Source organism: Impatiens glandulifera, chromosome 8 (genome assembly GCF_907164915.1).
Source record: "Impatiens glandulifera chromosome 8, dImpGla2.1, whole genome shotgun sequence".
Taxonomy (NCBI): Eukaryota; Viridiplantae; Streptophyta; class Magnoliopsida; order Ericales; family Balsaminaceae; genus Impatiens; species Impatiens glandulifera.
In genome coordinates, this window is record NC_061869.1 from 5,603,601 (window position 1) to 5,621,692 (window position 18,092).

Sequence of the window (18,092 nt, forward strand, 5' to 3'; positions counted from 1 at the left end):
TATCAAAGTTTCCGTTCAATATTATTTTTCTCACAAATAAGGACAAGTCTAAATCATCTACATTTGAAGGTAAGTGTGTTTTTAATTGTCAAAAGTATTGCGCGCAATTGTTTAGTAATGGTATATTAATTAATAATTTTATTTGTATATTCTACGCATGCCGATTATCATCATTTTGATGTCTCGTCTAATTCGAGGTTCTTTGAAATTCTTGTCTTTTGCTAAGCTATATGACCCAAACTCCTACTTTTTATTAAATAATATTAATCGTATAGAAATTTATGTAAACATATTAGGCAAGGTTAATTGGTGGTTGTCATATTCAAGATGATTCGATCATTAGATTTTATGGTAAAAGAAAACTTTTAAATTTGTCTTTTTTTCACTTTAATTTTGTCTTTTTTTTCACTTGTTCACAATTGATTAATTGAGTTTGTTGCGTAGAAACTTAGGATGTTTTTGTTTGTAAGATTTATATAACAGTAAACACATAAAGTTCATTTCATATTTTGATATAATGGATTCTTTATATCATGTTGATGTAGCTTTATGTACATATATTTGAACAAGATAAAAATAAAATTCTCTCGGATAAATAGTTATGTTTTGAATGGAATTTATAAAAAAAACATATAATGCAGTTTAAGGACAGGGATATAATTATTAATTTGTTTAATTGAAGAAATAAACCTGCAGTTAAAAAGTGTCGCTAAATACGATCAAGGCTAAAATGTGTCGCTATATAAACGACGGAAAACCCGACAATAGATTTAAGGCCGCTAAAATATTAATTTATTGGCCTGGAATATCCCATTTTTTAGCAGTTAAAATAGTTTTTGTTGTAGTTATTTTCCCCTCCCAACTCTTACAAGGTATTTCCTTCTCTAGATAGATCTCATAATTTTATGGATTTTTTAATAGGAGAATATATAGCATTTTGTTTTTTCTATATTTATATAAGTTGAATTTTTTCTCGGAGAATTAAGTATTTGTTAATTTTACATTTGGCCAAGGAAATATTGATAAGACCGATATCATTAAATATGTTATTTTTATTGAGCATATAAGGTCTTATTCGGTATGAGAATAAACTCACATCATTCAAATAATATTGAGTGAAGTTGATTTTGAGGAGAGATATATTTTCGGTAAAATACTTATACAGACGAACAAACTCTATGTTAAACAAAATAAAAAAAGTATTTTCAAACCTAATCTTTATAAAAAAGAAATATAGAATTTATTTATTTTAAATAGTCATCAATGAGACAATAAAAAAAATATATATTCTTATCATATCTAGACCAGACAACAAAGTTGGTCATCTTCCTTTTAAAAAATAAAGTTGGTCTATTAAAAATGGAAAGAAACATGCTTTGTTTTTTCAAATAAAACGAATACAGTAAAGCACAAGTAAAGAAATATTCAAAAATTATTTTATGTCTTTAATCAAAGAATATATATTTTTTAAATTGTTAATACAGTAGTATACAAAATATAATATGCAATTAAACAATCTTTACCGTCTTTTCATGATTCCACAATAAAATTTTATATGTGAAACTCTTAATTATTAATTTAAAATTTTGAAAAAAGTATAAAAGTTTATATGTGAAAAAAATGATAAAATATGTTAAGAAAAAAGTCTAAATATCATATAATTAATCTTTATATATTGGTAGAGATTTAAAGATAATACATTTCAGATATATATGTTTAAGCAAAATAAAATTTGATTTGGCTTATAACAATGAATAAATCGTGATTGCTTACTTGATCGTTTACAAAATAAATTAAATAATTTTAAAAAAAATAATAATTAAGTTGAAGCAATTAATCATATCAAACATATCCAATGTGAATAATTTAAATACAGATAAATATATTTAAATCGATTTAATTTATAAACTGTAAATAATAAACTGAATGAATAACCTAAAAGCTTTGAAGGAAACTTTTCATCCAATCAACATTTGTTTAATCAAAGGAGAATAAGATTTGAAGAAAGCAATAAACATCATTTATGCCCCTAATTAAAATAATATTTCTCATTCTTGGTCGATACTTTTTTCCATTCATTTATGCCCCTAATAAAACAATATAAATTGATACCCGATCTCTGTTATATTATTGCTTAAAGACTTCGACTTACAAAATTATGGGTCTCAGATTTAAAGATTTCCCTTCCATACTCTTACAAGGTATTTCTTTAATTAATTCTCTAGATTCATTACAGATGTTTCTTTTCTGAAATTTGTGATATCTATTGTCAATGTTCATCATATTAAATCAGGAAGAGATGCTCAGACGATGCATTACACGCTCAAAATGGTGTCTTTCTCACGCATCGCTAAATCGTCAATACTTAAATACACTTCGGTAGATTTTAAAGTTGAAGACTATACATGGTTAGCTTCATTTTTATCATCTATATTATTATTATTATTATTATTATTATTAAAGTTTATGCAATATGATGTATATAAGAGGGATTTAAGATACATTAATATTTGTATACACTCAAATTATTCATTGTTTTATTTGTGATTTAGGAGACTGCATATCTATCCTAGTGGAAACAAGATGAAAGGTGGGGAGGGTCATATTTCCATATATATATAGAGTTGATGGATACTTCATCCCTCCCCACCGGTTGGACAGTAACCGCTATTGTCAATTTGTTTGTGTTTGATCAAATTCGTGATAAATATTATACTGTCCCAGGTACGCATAACCTAATCCGTTATGATCAATGATACTAAATTTATTACATTGATCAAGCTTCATTAACATTTTTGTCGAATTGATTTGAGTACTCATTTCACTCCAGATTATTCGGTAGTGCGCTTTTCTGCTGTAAAACTGGAATGGGGTATCACGAGATTCGTTGAACTTGAAGTCTTCAATGATTCTTTGAATGGATACTTGGTGGGTGATGATTGTGTGTTTGGTGCCGATGTGTTTCTAATAAAACAACCCATCAACAAAGTGAATGTGCTGTCTTTATCGAGTGAAGTAGCTAATGATCCTTTGACTTGAGTTAGAGAAGATAGAGTAATGATAGAAGGGAAATTATATTTTTCTATATACGTAAATATTACATCAACACTAATTATATACATTACATTCATTGAAACATTAAAATAATAAATGACAACACTAATGATATATAATTGGCAGACCCTTGGTTGGTGTTGACGTTTCCTTAGGATTGAATGAGACTTTATGTTTTCTAGTCTCCTTGGAATGTAAAAGGGCATCCTTATCTTTAATAGCCTCCATATCTTTAATACCCTCCCGCAAGCGAAACGGGGAGGCACACACCGTGAGCTTGTCACGGAGAAAAGTGAACCGAGGTGATGACAATCCTTTTGTAAATATGTCAGCAATTTGATCATGAGTTGGGACATACTGAATAAGTAAAGATTTTTGAGCCACTTTCTCTCTAACAAAGTGGAAATCAATCTCAATATGTTTTGTACGAGCGTGAAACACTGGATTTGCAGAGAGAAATGTTGCGCCGATATTATCACACCACAAAATCGGTGGATGGATTGATGAAATTCGTAATTCACTCAAAAGAGATTGAAGCCAGCAAAGTTCGGCAGTGGCATGAGCTAAGGCTCGAAATTCAGATTCAGTACTTGATCGAGCAACAACATGTTGCTTTTTGGAGTTCCACGAGACGAGGTTATCACCTAGAAAGATACAATATCCTGTAGTGGATCGACGATCATTAGGACAACCTGCCCAATCAGCATCAGAATAGGCCTCAAGGGTGAGAGATGCCGATGGACGAAAGACAAGCCCATGGTGTGGAGTATGACGAAGATATCGTAATATACGTTTGACTGCAACCCAATGGGTGGATGTTGGAGCGTGCATGAATTGACAAGCACGATTGACCGCAAATGATAATTCGGGACGAGTGAGAGTTAAATATTGTAGAGCTCCCACAATACTTCTGTATAAGAAGAGATCAGAAAGAGGATCACCATCATATCTAGAAAGTGAAGAACCAGTAGAGACGGGAGAATTAAGTGGTTTGGAGTATTGCATGTCAGCGTAGAGTACCATTCACGAGGTGCTTGTTTTAGACCATATAGGGCTTTATGGAGCTGACACACGTGATTAGGGAATTCAGGATGAACAAAACCAGGAGGTTGAGTCATATATACCTCATTGTGTAATTTTCCATGAAGAAATGCATTGCTAACATCAAGTTGGTGAATAGGCCAATTTCGGGACACAGCAAGTGCAAGAATGGTCCTTATGGTTGTTGGCTTAATAACTGGACTAAAAGTCTCAACATAGTCAACACCAAGTTGTTGATGAAAGCCTTTCGCCACAAGACGAGCTTTATGACGCTCAATTGAGCCATCCGCTTTTCGTTTGAGTTTGTAAACCCATTTGCAACCCACAATATTTTGTCCAGAGTTAGGAGGAACTAGAGACCATGTCTGATTCTGAATAAGAGCATTATATTCGGAGGTCATGGCTGAACGCCAAGAGGGATCTTTATTGGCAGAGGAGAAGCATGTCGGCTCAGGGGTGATGGTTGTGAGAAGGGCGGAAGAAAATGGGAGACGGGACTTAGCACGAGTGCGCATAGGATGATTGGAGCAGGCAGGGGCTTTGAGAATTGGAGTATGACGTTGATTGATGATGGGTGAAGGGGTAGTAGGTGGTGAAACATTTGAAGTAGAGGGTGAACTGCTTGGGTTAGGTGAAGGTGGAGATGATGAAGTGGTTGAACCGCTTGGGTTAGGTGAAGGTGGAGGTGATGAAGAGGGTGATGTGGTTTCAGGTGGACTAGGGATAGTAGATGTGATAGGTAATAAAGAATGAGGATTTGTTGTTGGTGATGTATATATAGGCTGTGGGTTATGTGGGGGAGATGATGAGTTATAAGGAAATGTGGTTTCATCAAAAATAACATGGCGTGAAATAAACATGCGTCCCGTGGGGATGTGAAAACATCGATAGCCTTTATGTGAGAGACTATAGCCCAAAAATAAGCACTTTTGGGATCGAAAGTCAAGTTTGTGCTTGTTGTAAGCTCGAATAAGAGGATAACAATGACATCCAAAAGTGCGCAAAAAGTTGTAATTGGGAGTTTGATTGAACAATACTTCATAGGGAGATCGATTACCCAAGACAGGAGTAGGTAATCGATTGATAAGATAGGTACCTGTGGAGAATGCTTCATCCCAAAAATAAAGGGGCATAGATGCATGAGCAAGTAGAGTAAGAGATGTTTCAGTAAGATGACGAATTTTCCGCTCGGCTACCCCATTTTGCTCGCTTGTATAAGGGCATGTGAGTCTATGATGTATACCATTAAGAGAGGTAATATGTCCAAGAGTACGATATTCGCCTCCCCCATCAGTTTGTAGAGTTTTTATCTTTTTACTGAATTGGTTTTCAACTAATGCTTTAAATTGAATAAATACTGTCAACACATCAGATTTGCGTTTGAGCGGATAGAGCCAAGTAAATCGACTATAATCATCAATAAAAATAACAAAGTATCGAAAACCATTAGAAGAAAAAATTGGAGCAGGTCCCCAAACATCTGAGTGAATAAGCTCTAAAGGTGCAGAAGAGCACGTTTTGGATGATACAAAATGAAGTTTATGAGCTTTCCCAAATTGACAAGCATCACAAAATTCAGTACGCATATTACCCAATAAAGGTAACTTAAAATGAGACATAACATAAGTAGAAGTTGCAGGAGACGGATGACCCAATCGAGAGTGCCAAACTGATGCAGTTGATCGAGAACTAATAAATACTTGTTTGGGTGCACTCTTTGGACTGAGTAGTCGATATAATCCATTATACAAGGTTCCTCGAAGAATTTCCTTCTTCGTGACCTGATCCTTCACAACACAAAAGGTTGGATAAAATTCAAAGAATACATTATTGTCGGCTGTAAATCGAGCCACACTAAGCAAGTTCTTCGTAATCATGGGAACATGCAAAATATTTTTAAGATGCATAGATCTGTGCGTACCAGTAAATGACGAATGTCCAATATTAGAAATATTTAGCCCATTTCCATTCCCAACTAGAATTTGTTGCTCACCATTGTAAGGAGAATGAATGGAGAGATTGTCCAAGTTAGCGGTCAAATGATCAGTTGCTCCAGAATCAGGGTACCAAGCTGAGTCAGATACAATAGATGGAGTTGCCATCATAGCTGCCGATGAGGAAGATGAACAAAAATTCTGGTCGAATCTGCGTCGACAAGTTCCTACAGAATGTCCTGGAATATTACAAAGTTGACAAATTAAACCAGAACGACACATATTAGAGAGATGCCCAAAACGACCACATGTTTGACATTTAGGCCTATTTTGATTTTGAGGACCACGATAGGGACGATGAGGGCGAGATGGGCCAGTCCTTGAATTAAAGAAATTTGATGGCTGGCCTAAAATAGAAGATGTAGTAGAGGCACTCTGTTGTGAGTGAAAAGAGCCACCTGGTGTCAATGGACGAGTAGCAGATCCAAAAGAGGGAGAAAATACACCTTTATCCTTATGATTCGTAGTCGCTGAAGTTCCGCGACGGCTATATACAACATTAGCAGTTGGCGAGTTGGCATAGAGAGACTCAAGTCTGATTTCATTTGTGAGAAGTAATCCAGAAAGATCGTCGACATTAATAGAATCTGGACGTGTAGTAACTGCGACTAGAAGGGATTCATACTCGGGTCCAAGGCCGCCAAGAACGTAGAGAATAAGATCTTCGTCTGCAACTTTCTGCCCGGCAGCCGCAAGGTTATCAGTTATGACCTTGATAGCTTGGAGATAAGACTCCATGGATGATTCTCCTTTTTTGATAGTTTGAAGTTGAAGACGGAGCTGCATTAGTCTAGCTTTGGATTGAGTAGCGAAACGTCGCTCAAGTGTTTCCCAGAGGTATTGAGATGAAATACAGTTTTCACCTGCGACCTGTGCAAACACTGATTCAGATAGTGTTCCGAGTAGCCAGCTTAACAAACGTTGATCTTGTTGTTCCCAGGCCTGAAGCTCGGTGGAAGTCGATGCTTCTGCGGTTTTAATAGGAGCTGGGAGATCTCCGTTGACAAATCCAAAGAATCCGTACCCTTTGAGAGCAGGTACAACTTGAGAACGCCAAAGAACAAAGTTCTTTTGGTCGAGTTTGATAATAGATGTATGTTGAAGAGAGTAGGCATTATTTTGAGCCATTTGAGAAGGGGATCGTTGTAAGAGGGGTTTCCCTGTTGATTGCTCTGATACCAAGTTAGAGAAGATAGAGTAATGATAGAAGGGAAATTATATTTTTCTATATACGTAAATATTACATCAACACTAATTATATACATTACATTCATTGAAACATTAAAATAATAAATGACAACACTAATGATATATAATTGGCAGACCCTTGGTTGGTGTTGACGTTTCCTTAGGATTGAATGAGACTTTATGTTTTCTAGTCTCCTTGGAATGTAAAAGGGCATCCTTATCTTTAATAGCCTCCATATCTTTAATAACTTGTACCCACATTTGGAAAATCGAATTTTTTTCTACTCTTTCCCTTGATCTCTATGAGTCTGAAAAATTCACTTGCGGAGATTTTAAATGGTTAATATATCCTTACTTTATTCTATTTAACTATACATACACGTACTTTTCTTTTATAAATTAATTAATTAATTTGCATGCTAGGTCGATCGAGCTCTGTCCTAAGGGGTACGCTGAAGGTGTGGGGAATAGCATTTCGGCTTATCTATGTTTGGACAAGTCTAATCTTCCCTCGGATACTAAAGTCTTTGTTAATTATACTATTGGCATCCAAAATGTGGTTAAGTCAGTTATCATTAAATCCGTAGGTATGTATTTTGTGTGAACATATTAACTAACATAGACTTAAAACAAATAATTATTTGAATAATTAATGATATAATGATTAATTTGTTTATGTACGTGCAGGGGAGAATCACTTTGATAATTTGTCTCCAGACTGGGGGTTTCCGACGTTCATTTCATTAAATAAGTTTGAAGACTTAAAAAATGAAATCTTGGTTAACGATGTTTGTGTTATTAAAGCTGATGTTTCCATTGTAGGGTTAGTCACTACAAAATAATCATTTTTTTATATTAATTAATCTCCTAATGATCAAGGATATGTTGTCTTCTTTTGATGTTTTTAATTAAAACAAAATTTCTTTCATTATTATCTTTGATATGTTGATTTTTCTTTGCTTCTTCATACGTTCAATGAGACACAAACACTAATTTTATCGGCGCTTTGTTACGCGTTGGAAGAATTCGTAAGAAATTTTGTAAGCTTAGCCAAAAATGTACCGACGCAAATTACGTTGTTATGTTAATATTAAACAGCTAAATTAATATTTAGTGACGTTTACTGGTTTTGCAGCCAATTTTAAAATTATTCATAATTTGTTTCCCTTTTTCCAGATATTTAATAAAATTCTTTTGTTTAAATATTTTCACTTTTGATACTAAACCATTACAAAACATGTTTGATAAATTAATAAATAGAAAATCGTTCTAAGATAACAACAATAAGTACTCATAAGAAAATGACAAAAAAGAGAGAAAATGGTCCAAACTCATTTATGTGATCTTGTCCTTCTTTCTATTGTAGTTCACCCAACCTTGAAGTTTGTAATTAGTTTTTCATTCAACTATTCGATCATGACTTAATTGTTTTACAAAGAAAATCATCGTGAAATTGTCCCACATTGCAGGAGTACTAATTTTGAATAAACAATTCCTCTTAAAATGTATTTTTTTTTTTTAATTATTCACAGTTGTGAAGATCGCGACTCAATGAGTAAACGTTTAAAGAGAAACTTCATTACAACCTAAGAAAACAAGATACACTGTGTATAGTACAAACCTCAAGAACAGGGAACAACAATATCACTCAAATGTATCAATATATATTAAAAACCAATAAATGCTACCAAATTTCCAAACATTCTTCTCCCTTGGAAAATACAATCAATTGCATGTCTTCTCCTTTGGTTTCTCTTGTTGATTATATATGTTGTCCAATAACTCACGACCATCAATCTTTGTATTATGAATCAATGGAAAGATTTTCTCTTTTAAATAAATGAAAAGGGATCAATCATATGTTCTTCTTTTCATTTTACTTTTTATTTTGATGTTTTTTTATCATTTTTATTTAAAGTGATGTGATTAACCTAAAGGCATCATGTGTTGACTTTTTTTGTGCAACAAAGTGGAAGGTCTTAACTGCTAGGTCATAGGTGGGCGGTGCCATGGATTTAGGTCTTATTCGATAGTGAATTTTTTAAAAAATCATAAAATTGAATGATACGTGATGATTTTGAAGAGGTAAGGATTATTTTTGATAAAAAAAAATTAAAAGTTATTGATATATATATAAAAAAATTAAAATTAAAATTAAAAGAAGGTATTTTAATATTTTGTTTAATTAATTGAGTGATGTGATTGATAAGAGGGAAATGAAATGATGTATGATTTGTATTTTTAAAAAAACTCATACCAACAATAAATTGAGTTGTATTATTCCACGGTGCAATCAATTTTGTATTATATTATATGCTAATTATTTTTGGTTTGCTTGAACACAAAAGTCATCAAATAAATAATTGTAAATAATTGGTGCTAGCATATTTAAGCTAATGTCACCAAATAAAGAATACATAAAAATTACAATAATAGGTTTCTATTATAACGATACATGTTGAAGTGAAAGTCAAGGCTCTGAGATTATTTAACTCCTAACATTAAAAAAAATCACAATAATCAAATGTACATAAGCATCATCCTCAAAAGTTGACTCTAGCAACAAAGAGTTGTCAACTATTCCATTTATATCACATGGGATGAATTAAATTATCGACATTTAAATATTCATTACTTCATTTTCAACCCAATGGAGGTAACAACACCCCTATAAATTGATTCAACTTTCACTTCATTCATCCATTATTTATTAATTGGTGCTTTTCTAAGATTTATATAATATGGGCTTGAGATTCACGGAACTCCCTTCTATACTTTTACAAGGTATCAATCTCTTTATATGTTTTATATATATGGGTTCTCTTCTCGAATTGTATTCAACATCATTTTGATCATCGATTGTTTGATTCTATAGGAAGAGATGCTCCGCCTGCGCATTGCATGCTACAAACGGAGTCCTTCTCACAAATTGTCAAACCCTCAATAAGCAAATACTTTTCGGATGAATTTAAAGTTGGAGATTACACATGGTTAGCCAACGTCGTCGTGTGTGATTAATTTGTTCATTACTAATTATTTATAATATTTGCTCCATTTGGTATATGGAACAGGAGACTTCAAATCTATCCAAGGGGGAACATAAAGGAAGGAGGGGAGGGACATATTTCCTTATATATAGAGGTGGTGGAAAATCACCCCATTGTTGGGCCATTAAATGTCATAATCAAATTATTTGTGAAAGATCAAATGGAAGAAAAGTATTATACTATCCCAGGTAATTAATAATTATATGTATATATACCTATGTTACAAATGAAATTTCTCATTACAAAATATAATTGGAATTTCCTAAATGAAATCTTAAACTATCCAATATTATATATATATATAATGTTTCTTTGTTTCTATCATCTCAACAATATGCATTAATTTGTAACTTAATTATGATTTGAGATGATTCAATTGATTTTTTATGCAGATTATAAAGCAGTGCACTTGAGTGGGCTAAAACGGATATGGGGTATCCCTAAATTCATGGATCTCGAGGTTTTTAATGATTCTTCGAACGGATACTTGGTGAATGATGCATGTTTGTTTGGAGCCGAGATTTTCATAATCACACCATTGAGCAAAGTGGATGTGTTGTCTTTAAGGGACGATGGAAAATGGTTAACCCGAACCCACTTTTGGAAGGTCAAATCTTTTAGTGAAATTAATTTCGTAGAGTCAGACACATTCACTTGCGGGGATTTTAGATGGTAATTAAAAATTAAATCTTTCTGATTCTAGCTATATATTAATCATTTTGTTTGTATGTATGCATAAATTTAATGTAAGCAAATGTTACATTTAATATAGGAAGATCAGGCTCTTTCCTAAAGGGGCTTCGGAAGACATCAAGTGGAAATACATTTCGGTTTATCTATGTTTGGATGTGTCGTCTATTCCGTCCGATACTAAAGTCAGTACTACTTATACATTGCGTGTAACCAACGAGGAAAAGTCAACTATCTTTGAAGAAAAAAGTATGTTTTTACATATATATATATATATATGGACCTATTTGAAAACACTTTGGCTTTCATTTCTGGATACGATTCGGGATTATAAAGACCGCTTTTATAAAATAAAAATAACCGATTTTGTGTGATTATTTGATAGGAATTTTTTAATTATATGATATACTACTTACAATGATGCAATAAAACATGCAGGTAATTATCATTACTTTAGTGAACTACGTCAATTTGACGGAGTTCTCAAGTTTATGTCACTTGCGAAAATACTAGATCCATCAAGAGGAGTTTTGGTGAATGATACTCTCTTTATTGAAGCGGAAGTTTCTATTCTTGGTGTGGTTACTACAAAAAATTGATTTTTCTTGTTTTAATTGCATTACTTAATTATGTTTTTAATTATAATAATTTAAGTAAACATGTTAATTTTCTTTATGTTTGTTGATGACTTATAATAAGTGTTGTAGATGATGATGTTTTTCCCGACATGCATGTTGACGACTCTCAATGAAGTCTCAACCACTATCTGTTTTTTTTTACTATGATCTCAGTTGTACTCTTTTCAAGTTCTCTTCTCAATAATAATTCGCTTTCCATGTTGATGAGGTGCTCTTATAAAGTAATTTTGCTCTCACCGCTATTAAATAATCCAAAATTATGCTTTCGACGCTTAAATTTCTTTTGATGCTTAGTACATCCGATCTTCCTACGCTTAAATTATGTTCTCGACGCTTAAATGATTATTTCGACGCTTAGTATATCGCACCCGAATGATGCAATAGAATGTAATTAGGCCATGATATATTTTATTTCTTATGGTAGTTTCAGCTATTTCTGTGTAGATGAATTTTTCTAACATTATTACAAAATGAAGATGGTTGAGGCAATATCTAATATTTAGTGGAAAGAGTATATGGAATGTTAAGTTCTCAAATTTGTATTCACATTAAAAGCAACTTGATTGAAATGAGAGGTCATGGAAGTGGGATATTGTCCGTTTAAGAAATAAACCATAGTCTAAATAAAGAGAAATTGTCTTGTGTTTTTGGTTGGGGACTTAATATTGGAAGATGTAAGATTTTAGTTGGAAAATGTAGAAGACATTTGTTTAGGGTCAAATAATGTAATTGGGTTGTGGAAAATAAAAATAAACATGCTAAAACCAACTTATTAAAATTAATTAGATAACTCATAAATACCATAACATAAGATAAGAAGAATAATTTGTATTCATCAATTATACTATTAATATAGTAAAATAGTCATAATTTTATTAACTATTAAGTTATTATATTATAATTATTAAAATATTTTAAATTAATTATATATTAAATCAATGTTTATAAAAATATTAAGTGATGATAACCTATTATATTATAATATAATATATTATATAAAATTAATAATTTAAATATAGAAAATTAAATTTAGAATGTATTTATTAATAAAATTATTAAAATATTAAAAAATATTAAAAAAAATAATAAGGTAAGTGAGTTGAAGTAATAAAATTAATAATGTAAATATAGAAAATTAAATTAAAAAATAAATTAGTTTGGAAATTGGATCAAATGACCCTCGGCCTTAATGCGAAAAGTGCCAGCACATTAATTTTAATGCACTGGTGACATTCAAATATTTTTCGGATAATTTTACCCTTTCGCGAGACACAACTGAAGTTGTGTTTCGCAACCGGAACCATATAAAATCCTTTTTTTCTAATTTTTGGCTTCATTTTCTCTCTCTTCTCTGCTCTAAACCCTAATAGCGGAGAAGACTTTCTCATCTTTTCCTCGGCGAAGAACACAAGTGCGGGCTAAAGCCTTTGTCTCAGTTGTATGAGCATCGGCGAAGAACGGCGAAGAACTACGAAGCCCCAAAGGCGGACCACGACGCGAAGATAAAATTTCCACCATTTTCGTTTATAGATGAATGTTTATTTCGTTTATAGATCAATATTGATTCGCCTTGATTCGTTTATGTTTATATTTCGTTTATACAATGCATTGATTCGTTGATTCGACTTGATTCATTGAATGCATGTGTTGATGGCTCTAATATTGGTTGTGTCTCGCATCACGCGGTTGCGTCACGCGGTTGCGTCACACAGTTGCGGTTGCGTCAATTAGAAAAGGTAAAAAAAGGTTGAAGCCAGTCTTCAATGAAGAAATTAATGGAGTTTTTCAATAATGGGTTTCCCATTCTTTTCTTTAGAAACCTCAAAGCCCTTTGAGACAAAGCTTCTTCTTTCTCTTTCTTTTCACTAGTAAAAATATGGTAAATAAATAGCAAACTTGGCGATTGGGGTTTAGAAAAATCGCTACTATTGTTCATAATGGCGATTGGAATTAAATTCAATCGCAACTACACATATGAAGGCGATTGGTCCTTTAACCAATCGCTATTAGCTAGAATGATAAACGATTGGTTGTAAAACCAATCGCTACTAAGAATAACCGCGATTGGAAAAGAAACCAATCGCTTGAACTTTATCTATTATTGGTATTAACATATTTTGTTATAGGATGGATTAAGAAAGTTGCGAGCTGAACGTTCAGACATTTCTGATGTCGATTTGGCTGAAGAAGTTTTTGGTACTCAAGAGAAGGGAAAAATTATAGGAATGGAATCGGTTTTAGCTTACAGAGTTAGAGGCCCTACAATGTAAAAAAAAAAGACCTACGTCGAGAGAATGTGACAATGCAAAGAAAATTCGATGATATAGAAAGCAGAATGGAAGAGAGGATGATGACGAAAAGGGCTCAAATGAAAGTTGAAATGGAAGAGAGGTTGATGAAAGAGAGAGTTGAAATAGAAGAGAGGTTGATGAAAGAGAGAGCTGAAAATGAAGAGAGGTCGAGGAAAGAGAGAGACGAGATGATGCGTTTTATGTCACAGTTTATACCCGACGGTGCATCGATAGTCCCTACATTGTTGGCCCAATTTACTAATTTTGGCGGTCAATCATCGGGTCAAAGGTCATCAACCGCAATTTCACCGGTGCAACAAGACGATGATAATTCTGGGGAAGACGCGAATTAAGTAAAAATTTGTGTTAGTTAATGTTGGTGTAATACTACTTTGATTTAAAATGTTGGTGTTAAGAAACTTCTTTTGTTATGATTTTGGTAATATTATGATTTTGGTTAATATTGGATATGATGATTTTGGTTAATATTGTTTATGATGATTTTGGTTAATATTGGTTCAATTGTGTGGTACGGTTAGTAGTTATATTTTTGATTTTACAGGTATTTGTAATATTATTATTAAATGTAATATTATTATTTATATAGTAGGTTGTGATTGGTCTTCTACCAATCGCCAGAGACTACGTGGAGGTTGCGATTGGTCTTCTACTAATCGTTAGAGACTACATGGAGGTTGCGATTGGTCTTCTACCAATCGCCAGAGAGTACATGGAGATTGCGATTGGTCTTCTACCAATCGCCAGAGACTAGATGGAGGTTGCGATTGGTCTTCTACCAATCTCCAGAGAGTACATGGAGGTTGCGATTGGTCTTCTACCAATCGCCAATGAGTATAGCTTAATTGCGAGTAGTTTTCATCCAATCGCCTTAAGATTATAGCGATTGGTATTATATCAATCGCCGCTTCGAAATAAGACAACGGCGAGGAAACATCTACCGATTGATGGCGATTGTGTTATAACCAATCGCTTTTTGTCTACGGCGATTAGTTTCGAGGCTTATGGCGATTGGGAGACCAATAGCTATAGACTCTTTTTTTACTAGTGTTTTTTGAATCGGGTAAAGATTGGAAATGAGAATTGATGGTGAACGATCTTTGTTTGAAACCCCAACTTGGGCTGTTGCAACGGTCGTCTCAGTCATGGTTACTATGGGTTTTCTATTCCATGGTTCTCTGAAACAACTTGGAAAGGTAAATTAAAACATTCTTTTTACTTGTCTCGATGTTGTTGTTCTTATTCTGATTGTTACTTATGATAGTGGTTAGATATGACTAAGAGGAAAGCCCTTTTATCTGCTTTGGAGAAGATCAAGGAAGGTATATTATAAGATGAGCTCTAGAAACCTTTTTTTTCCATTATTGATATCCAATTTCAATTAGTTGAGGAATTTCTGGGCAGAGCTAATGCTTTTTGGGCTTTTATCATTGCTGATGGGTCACTGGACAATCTTTGTTGCCAAGATTTGTGTTAAATCGTCTTCCTTGAGCAGTCGATTCTACCCATGTTTAGCAAGAACTGAGAATGTCTCTGTCAAACATATAACGGTTGAAACTCATAATCTTTTCAATAATCATTCGCGTTCTCAACAACATGTTAATCATATGCATACCAACATTTGCCCAGAGGTTTTGTTTATATATATATATATATTGTCTTAATTTGTTCATTCAAAGCATTCATTAATGTATATGTATTATTCTCAGGGGCACGAATCCTTCGCCTCTTATGAGAGCCTCGAGCAACTACACAGATTCTTATTCGTTCTTGGAATCACACATATCTTGTATAACTTTTTCGCAATCTCCCTTGCCATGATAAAGGTTGTGATCACTATCTATTTGTGTTTCTCTATAATTTGTGAGAGCATTTTGCTGGTTCCTTGCAGATATATGGGTGGAGAAAATGGGAAAAACAAGCAAAGCAGCAGCAGCAGAACAAGATGAAGGTTCAACGAATACTTCTTCTGTCCAATCAATTAGTAAAATGAGACGCCAATCCACTTTTATATTTCACCAAACTTCCCATCCTTGGAGTCAGCACAGAGCCCTCGTTTGGCTGGTAATAATTAATAATTCACTTTATGAATTTGTTTCACTGATCTTGGTCTTAACCCAATTTCAACCATGAGCCAGTAGGTATGAACAAGAAATTAGTAGAATTATTAACACCTTTTGTTTTTATGTGTCTTTTTAAACTCTTACCTTTTGATTGTTGTGTATAATAGAATGGAAAAAGAGTTGTCAATGATTCTCTAAATGTATGAGTTGATGTGGAGGGACTTCTTTAGGTAAGTAAGAAGTAACTTAACATTGTCATTATTAGAAAAAATTATCTCTATGCTAAATGAAGCAACAAACTATGCTCTAATTTGGATCATTATCTAGAAAATGGTTTGTATAGAAAATGAAGCATCAAAATTTGCAGTATAAGCTTCAGAAAATATCTTATACCAAATGGAAAAAGGGAGGATCAGCTAATGTTGTTGATGTGTTTGTTTGAACAGATTCATAACAAAGAAGTATAGTTATGCAAAACTAGTGAGTGGTGCACCAATTGTGACTGCATGCACTGCAACAGCTTGAAGACTCGGAAAATAGCAACTTTCCCTCCATGGAAGAAGAGCAAGTTTGGTTGTTTTGTAGTTGGTGCAAAAACAATTAAAAGGAACATTTTATTCATTGTGAACATTTTGGTGCTCAAGAAGAGCCTTGCTGGTTTGTTAATGAATAAGCAGCCCTTAGAGTTTTTGTTATTAAAAGAATTTGTTACCATCCTTTTTCTTCGTAAACCAATCACATAGTTAAATATTTCCTTTCATATCCTCTTCAAACTCTTAATTTGAGAGACTTTAATTGAGAATCAAACTTATTAAGCAATGCACATAATAACTTATCTTAAAATACCGTTGTTACAGGGAATGTTTTATTATCAATAAAAATTGGTTTCACATAACAAATTCCTAAACTTTAATAACAGATATGCATCCAATGTGATGCGTCGAAGTACCATAACAGATATGCATCCAACAAAAGTCAAGAAGAAAATGAGCAATGAGAAGTTGAGCCCTCCAGCATTTTCTATCCTCAGATCTTTCCTTGAACAATGGAAATTAGAGAAGTTCAACCCACAATGACATTCACCAAAAATATAATTAAACATACAGAAACCAAAAGTAGAGGTATGACCATTCGCGAGACGCATTCACGAGACGCATTCGCAAGACGCACCCACGAGACGCACCCGCATTCACGAGACACACCCGGAATCCGCCGCAACAGAGACCATTTACTCAATTAATCCCTAAACCCTAAACCTAACAAACAATGCGTTCAAAGAAAGAAATAAACAACAAGTGAAGGACAAAGGAAGCATACCAATAGCAGCGGACATTATGGTTGCCTGCCTTCGCTGGAATTCCGACGTCCTTCGATGTGATTCCGACGTCGTCGGGGGTCGTCTTCTTTTTAGAGAGAATGAGAAGGGGACGTGAAGAGAGAGAACAAGGAAGAAAGAAATGAGAAGAATTGGAACTTTTTTAATTATATAGTAAGGGCATTGTGGACTTTTCATAATGCACCCAAATGCGTTACGTAACTGAAGGTTGCGTGACGGAATAGAGGCATTTTTGTTAGAAAAAAAATAAGTGTCACCAGCGCATTAAAATTTATGCGCTGACACTTTTCGCATTTAAGGCCCTTTTGAGGGTCATTTGATCAAATTTTCCGATTCAGCCTACTAAAATGACTTATTCATTTATTTATTTATTTTAAATTTTGAGGATAAAAACTAAAATTATCCCTCTAAATCATTACTCATAACTTTCACTTAACTTATTTTCAAACTAGCTTAACTTAATTTATTAATTTGTCAAATTAGGTTTTATTTTGTTTTGAAAATGATAAAATTATTTTCACTATAGTAGATTGAGGGTGTTACAATTTGTGGTTTTACATATTAGTTTTAAGTTGGGTTGTATATGTGTCCAGAGTTTAAACTCAAGTTCGACTCGATTAAATATTTATTCGATCGACTCGAACTCCAGCTCGAATGAGTTTATAAATTTGAGCTCAACTTGATTGTTTACCTACAAGCTCGGTTGACTCGAAAAACTTGAACTAAAATTAA

At 33.3% G+C, this 18,092-nt stretch overlaps 1 protein-coding gene across 1 annotated transcript; it reads left to right on the forward strand.

The window, feature by feature from the left end:
* Positions 1–10,322: 10,322 nt before the first annotated feature.
* Positions 10,323–13,922, forward strand: LOC124912778 (the record flags this gene model as incomplete). The annotated part of the gene is made up of 5 exons (XM_047453425.1): positions 10,323–10,512; positions 10,717–10,996; positions 11,097–11,263; positions 11,453–11,595; positions 13,779–13,922. Coding segments are annotated over 5 exons (924 nt in total), but the record flags the coding sequence as incomplete, so codon positions are not given.
* Positions 13,923–18,092: the final 4,170 nt, after the last annotated feature.